The 7603-nt window shown below is 38.4% G+C and overlaps 1 protein-coding gene across 1 annotated transcript in view; it reads left to right on the forward strand.

Moving 5' to 3' along the window:
- The window catches only part of ntrk1 (neurotrophic tyrosine kinase, receptor, type 1), a 44615-nt gene extending 41921 nt beyond the window's left edge, over positions 1-2694 (forward strand). Inside the window, exon 18 of the mRNA XM_053327387.1 lies at positions 1108-2694. Coding sequence (XP_053183362.1) covers positions 1108-1293 — 186 coding nt within the window. The 3' untranslated portion in view covers positions 1294-2694. The remainder of the gene's footprint in view (positions 1-1107) is intronic.
- The last annotated feature ends 4909 nt before the right edge of the window (positions 2695-7603 follow it).

Here is a 7603-nt window from a genome sequence, read left to right on the forward strand (position 1 = left end):
CCTGTGTCAAACGGAGTTTAACTACCACCGGAGTACGTGGAGTTTGAGTTAGCACCTCCACGCTAAACACCCAGGTGCAGCCAAGCGAGCCTCAGCTCCACCAAAGGACCATTTTGGAGTGTGGGAGTCGCAGCAGAGCCGTGATTGATTCCCAGTTAAGACACTCTGGTAAGAAATGCTTTACATTATGGGCTTAAAACTGCCTTGAAATGTAAAATAACAGGATTTAAAACATGCGAGTCAAAACGCGATTTATCGTGATTAACTATGAAAATTCTGCGATTAATTGCGATTTAAAAAATTAATCGTTTGACAGCCCTAATTCTTGTCTTCTGTAGTGATTGTGAGTAGTCGTAGTCCATTGATATTTCCTTCCCTTTAGACTGCAGATTTTTTTTAGATTCAGTGGCTTTGTGATCACCTGGTGTTCAGTCAGGAAGGTCAGAAACTTCAGGATGAATAATATCAGGGGTGCGTTGGTCCCTTGGTTTCTGCTGCATGGATGTTGTTCCTTCTCCTGTAGTCTCCCAGTCCCTCACATCTTTCCTCCAGTAACCTGCAGCACTGTAGCAGATAGTAGGTGTTCAGAGCATCCTCTACCATGCTAACGTGGTTTTTGACCTGTCATTCTTTCACTGTATTTGTCACTGTAGTCAGTTTCTTGTTGCTTTTCCTTTCTGAAAGTTCTCAGTTCAGACAAAATGGCTGAACATAGATCTTCTCCCTCTACTTCAGTTGCCTCTTGCATCGTGGATCTCACCTTTTTTTGTTTTGGCTCCCTATTCTGAGATTTATGGTATCCTTATCAAAACTGCTTGTTCATGTAATGCAACCATGGAAAAATAAAAACAGAATATTGGATTTTATATCATTATAAAATGTCAAAAATCAGTCTTGAATATCCAGTATAGGTCAGGCGGATATATCTAAAACTACAGTAAATGAGAAATCTTAAAATGTGGGTGGCTTGGCCCTTTAAATACAAAGAAGTCTGTTGGGTCTTTATCATCTTTCCCAATTGAAGCACTGAGTACAGACTGCTATGCTTCATAATGTATCCTCACTGTTATAATATACTGTTATTTGAAATTCCCTTCTCCCCAACAGGCCATCGAATGCATCACGCAGGGACGGGAGCTGGAAAGGCCACGCACTTGTCCCAAGGAGGTGTACATGCTGATGCAAGGCTGCTGGCAGAGAGAGCCCCAGCAGAGGATGGTCATCAAGGACATCCACAGCCGCCTGCTGGCCCTGGTCAAGAACCCGCCGGTCTATCTGGATATTCTGGGTTAGAGGGGCCAAAAGGCACACAGGGAGTAGAGTTTAGAGCCTGGGGGAGGGGGGGTTGGCTTTGATTTGAGACCTTAAACTTGTTCCTTTTAATTCTTTAACTTTAATCAGGGGGTAATTGCTTTAAAACAGGTTCCTGCTTTTTCTTTTGTCACTTAAAAAAACCCCAGTGTGAATGTTATTTCCACGATACTTGATGGACCTTTCAAACAGTCTGCAGCAGCGACCCTTTCTGCTTCAGTTTCTCCTCATCCCGGCTCGACCCTCCTCAACCCTGTTCACTGCCCCCCGTCGTCGTCGTCGTCTGGAAACCTGTCAAATGTTTACCAAAGTGTTTAATGTTTATCTGAAGGGGGGGGATCAGCCTGGTGGAGGGACGTGCATGGATAAGTGTTGGAAGTACAGTATATGGGCCTTTACGTTGCTGTGAATATGACAGCTTGTCAGGGAGTCTTTGCTCTGCAGCGTTAAATCACAAGAGGCTCGCGAGCTGAGCTGAGCTGCGGTGTGGTGCGTTTCATACGACGCTACAGCCGACACTTGTGTGGAAAGGCAATTAGAAAATGAGATAGATGATGACAAGAGAGGGAACTTCACATCATGAGTCAGAAGTGAGAGCCAATTTTACAGATTTGGGAACAGCAGACAGTCATTTGTAGGGTGACTGATTTTGGGGTAAGTTTTGATAAAGAGGGTTTTCAGTGATGTAAAGGATACCCACCCAATCAAAACCTTTTAAAAGCTAAAAAAATGAACTTGACTTGTTCTTAATGTGTCAAATCCAGTGTATATTATGAATATTTTTCAAAAACAAGAACAAAAAATGGTCATATACTAGCAGTGAATGTGTTTCCTGATCCATTATGAAGTGTGTTTACATTTAATTCAGTTTTGCGGTAAAATATGAAAAAAAAAAAAAAATCCAAAGATGAGCGGTTTGACCTGCGGCCTGCCTGCAACACGCAGGAGTGGCTTTCTGTACAGATTAGCGATGTTTAACATGCTACTGTAATGACCTTTAAAAATCAAAGTGCTACACTGAAATTCAGTAAGGGGGCAAGACGGTGGGTCGCTGACACACTGAGACGGCTTTAGAGGTAACAGATGGATTAAAGTGAGTGAAACTCCAGGAGCAGAGGGACAGATGGCACTGAAACAGACACTGGAGGTGAGGCGACCACCATGGGGAAAAAAAAAAAGATGGCAAAAAATGTTTAAATTCAACCAAAGGAGAGAAAGACTGAGTGTACAAACCACTGCTATGCCTTTAAGTGTAAATACTGTATGTACATACTCTGTATTAATGTCTACAAATACATATATATATATATAAATATATATATCTTCAAGTATTATTACTCCAGCACTTTGTATATTGTCTGCCGTTACAAAAATAAACAAACTTGATTAAAAAAGATGGTTTCAGCCTCTGCAGGAACATCCCTCCGCATCAGTCAATCCATCATTATCGTATGCTTCAGAGGGAACAATGATTTGAGCCGCCATCTGTACTTTAAGTTAGACATTTTAACAAGGCTATTCAAGAGCCTTCTATTATTTTGACGAACTAATCAGCAACCTGCGACATCTCCACGGGATGCTCAGCAGACGGTTATTGAAAAGGAATAATCAAGTTTCATATTGCCTTAGTGCAGCACCCCCCCCCCCCCCTCCTTCCCTCCTCCCCCCCCAGCAAACAAACCCCCTCCAGAACCAAACCTCTCTCTCTTTCTCTGTACCTCAACGCTACTAACCCTCCCTCCTCCTCCTCCTCGCCTCCTCATCCTCACATCTCCACCACTCTGTATGCAGAGCGTCTCCAGGGACTGGTAATGGATTGTGATTAATGCTATCATCCCTTTCTCTTTCTCTCTTTCTCTCTCTCTACCTCCTCTGGTGTGCAGGGGGATGAAAACACTTGGAGGACACGTGTCTTGCTTATTGTTTCTTCTAGTATCTACAAGCAGATTCTGGTCAGATAGGATTAGTATACTCTGTAGTGTTTGTCCTTGTTATTCTTAAGGGTTCCCATTTGTGGTTTCAGAATGAACCATTTTAATAAGCACTCGAGCCTCCAGCTTTGTAATATATGGAATATATGGACTATATAATAAGACCTTTTTTTTTTTTAACAAAAATCCTATTGGAGCTGCACAGTGGGAAACTTTCCTTTTTAATATTCCACCTCATCTTATACGCTGCAGGATATTGATTTCTTATGGAAATCATCATTTTGGTGTGTGGATACTGTCCACTGCTGATAATAATAAGCCTCTCTGTACGCTTTACTACCTTACCCTCCATCCTGTAAGGTATTAAGATGATGGAGGAAGACAACATTTGCACAAAATGTTGAAACTAAGTCAAACCAAAGAAGAACCTGATGAACAGAAGAGTGACAATGAAATATCTGAAGTTGGAGGGTCACTGTTATCTGATTTAGTTTAGCAAATTAGCTTTGCTTTAAAACTTTACTTTTAAACTGCGTATAGCCATGTGGCTTTCCAATCTAAATATAGTTTCATAATTAACACTTAGAATAGCTGTTATTATAAACTGCACTGAAAAAAATACACATTTTAGCTGTTTCATCTAGCAGGCTTTTTGCAAATGACCAAAATAAGTCTGTCTGTGGGGCGAGATAATTGCACAGCACTTTCAAGCATTTTATGAAATCTAATTTAATTTTCTTGAGGTGATGAGGTGCCTTATTTCTCATGTTAAAACCTTATTTCAGAGGTGCCTGACACTGGGAACAAAAGTGGAATAATGTCACTACACGAGTGGTTCTCAATTGAAGAAAAATTACCCTCATTATTTAGATTAATTACTTTTTTTTCCCTTTTTGCAGTGTGCCTTTTTTTTTTTTTTTTTTTTAAACCTGACGTCACCCAAGTGTTGGTTTTCCCGTAGATATATCTCTGAGGATTTACACACTGTTGCAACACTGTACCTGCAGCCAATATTTCCACACACACACACATATACACACACACACACACACACACACACACACACACAAAAGATGTTTCTTATACTGCAGGGCATGTTTTTTGTTGTGCTGCTCTGCCCTCTGCTGGTCACTCACACTCACTGCTCACACTCAGGCTGGTATAAAAATCCTTTACATTCACATTTCAATAAATTCATTTAGATAAATTGGAGTATTGTTCACAGTCATAAAGATATTTACACAGTATACTACAGGACTGTATGGTATTTGATCTAATATTGGGCTGATTTTAATTTTTAACAAACTGCTTAATTTCCCTCCATCAATTCATTATATATATACCTGGTTATCCTTCAGGTGTTCATGTATGAATTACACTCCACTGACAATTAGTACATTCATAAAAGGCTTAATTTATTACACAAATCTAGTGGAACAAAGAAGCTGAATTACAAAGTATACACAGCAAATAACAAATAAGTATTTATACATTTAAAAAGTAGTTTGTTGTCATTTCTTTTCTTTTATATGGACAAGGAACAAACGGAGCATTATATCAAAAGAAAAGTCGTACAAAAATGTTTTAAAAAGGCACCAATAAAGCCAGTTTTTTCCTCTTTTTTTTTTGACACGGAATAAATCTGCTTGTATCAAATGGTTCATCCCTCCCTCGTCTTTGCTCTGCTTCACGTTATCAAACATCCTTCAATACACTGTCATTTTTTCTTTTTAAAAAGTTGTCACATAAAGAGTGCCCAGTTATCCTGATAATTACAGCCTGCATCAGCTTATCCACTGAGGAGTAAACTAACAAAGGTTTACACAGCAAATACCCATTGAAGTAACAGTGATCTGGTCTGGAAAATGAGTCCACTTGGAATTATTATGAATTCAGATTTGATAATTTGGTCAAAATTATGCAAAACTGAAATTGAGAAAGGCAATATATATATTAAATGTAGGAAAGCCACGACACTCAGCACCTGTGTGTTTTTCCATAACTGTCAAATGAGCCATTTTATAGGAAACAGTAGGCACCGAATGACTGAAAATGAATGAAATGACCCAAAAAAAAAAAAAAAAAAAAAAAATCAGCAGCTATCAGAAATTAATGAGTTCCAAACCAGTTTGGGTCGATAGCAAAGAACCACTTCAGAAGCCAGTAATGATGCAATTCCAAGAATCAACAGGATCAAACAGAGAAACGCTGTAAGATGATGACTGTGGAGAAAAAATAAAAATCGATGGATGCTCGGCAGGGGTGAAGATAAAACAGAAAAACCACATCGAGGGCAAATACTGATTCGTTTTTGTCTGTGGCATAAAAGGGGCGACGTGACTTTTATACTCTGCACACTATAACCTTGAAAATGTCTTTAAATATTCCACATGTCTAATACAAAAGTGCGTCTGTGTGTGTGTGTGTGTGTGTGTGTGTGTGTGTGCTCTTTGTGATCCTACGCCGACATTTCCACTTCAGCATCCAACATGATCTGTAACACACCTCATAGCCATAATATCACTTACATTTCCCTTCTTATAAAACCCTCCAGGTTCTAGTTAAAAGACGTGTGTGTGAGTGTGAGTGTGTGAGTGTGTGTGTATAATCTTTTTGTGTTACTGGTGAAGTTAAGTGTGAGTATTTTGTGAGACATATATGCTTTAAAACATTTTTTTATATATATATATACAGACTAGCCTTTCGTCAAGTAATAAGAGCATTGCTGAGATGTGTATCTACAGTACTGCACGTTAACGCTATGACAGAGATGATTAGTGTGACAGCCAGTTTCCCATTAAACAATACTCCTCTGCTAATCTCTCTTAGCCAGGTTGTATATACAGTACTGCTATGGCCTCTATGATAAAATTAATGAATTATATTATTTATACACTGCAAAAATCTCTATCTTATCAAGTCATTTTTGTCCAAGCCTTTCCTTTAAAACAAGTGGGAAAAATAAAAATCTGACACTGACAGTTTTTTTTGGTCTTTTTTTTTAGTGCAGCCATTTTTCTTTTAATATAGATTATAGACTATAGCTGCAGTTACTTATTATTTTTATAGTAATAAGTGCCATCACAATTTCCAAAGAGTCCACGGTGACTTTGTCAAAGTGCTCAATTTGTCTAAAACTAACACACCGAAACCAAAGATAATCAATTAGTTATTATATAAAGAAAGTCAGAAAGGCTACATTTGAAGAGGCCTGATTGACATATGTGCTCAAAAAATGACTGTCAATCAAATATTAAAATAGTTGCAATGAATAAATTCAAATTAATTGTTACTAATTGTTTAAACTCCAACTCTAATTAGTGTTGGAAACTAATTATAATGACCTGTCTGCATATCCATCACTTGTTTTAATAATGGGCTCAGGAACAGTGGAAAAATGACCTTAAAAGACTGTCATTTTTTTTTCAGTGTTACCTTGTTAAGAATTGTAATTAGGTTTCTTTTATGTTAGTAAAAGAAAAAAACATCCTCTTCATTCCTGTTTATGCACCAAAACGAGCAATAAATATGATCACATCCTATAAAACAGTATTATTTCAGTGGTAAATGTAAACAACAGTCTCATGGGACAAGATAACCACGGTATAGATATATATATTTATGAAGTGTACTGCTTTGTTATATTCAACTGCACCAAAATACTGCAACACCACAAAGCCGAGACCCCCGCATTTATCCGACCCCAGACTACGACTAAATGCACTCATTCTCTCTCTCTCCACTTCTCTTAATTCCACCAATGGTTGTTATAAATCACAAGTGTTGGAAATCGGACCATACTGGAATATTTAAAACACTTTTAAAGTCAAATTACAATCACAGAGACTTCGTTTTTGGGGGGTGGGGGGTGGGGGGTGGGTGGAAGGTCCGATTGCGCAAAACTGGCTGTGCTCATAGGTGCTACTGTATATAATTGATGTTCAAAATAGAGTTTATGATGCTTTACGGAACAAGAGAAAATGGTGCAATTTGTTCAGAACATAAAAAAAATTGTTGAGGACCTTCAGGGGGGCATGAGACCGCTATAGCGTTGCCGTGGAAACATACACTTATAAAAAAAGGTACCTTTCTTTTAATCACTGGTTTGCAGTAACATTTTTTTTTTCTGTTAAGGGCAGATTGTGTGGTTTATAATAAGGCAGGCAATCAGAAAAGAACCACACTGGCCTGAAAATCAATTCCAGTCACAGTGCACAGTGGAATCAATAGGTGGATATATAAGAGCTGGCAATTCAATCTGCATTATATTATGTAGAGTTGAATGAAGGTTGTTCACGCTGAATACCGCTTCATAGAACAACAACATTAACCAACTAGTCCAGTTAGAAAGAAGATTTTCA

The sequence above is a fragment of the Scomber japonicus genome, chromosome 10, assembly GCF_027409825.1.
Source record: "Scomber japonicus isolate fScoJap1 chromosome 10, fScoJap1.pri, whole genome shotgun sequence".
NCBI classification, from domain to species: Eukaryota; Metazoa; Chordata; class Actinopteri; order Scombriformes; family Scombridae; genus Scomber; species Scomber japonicus.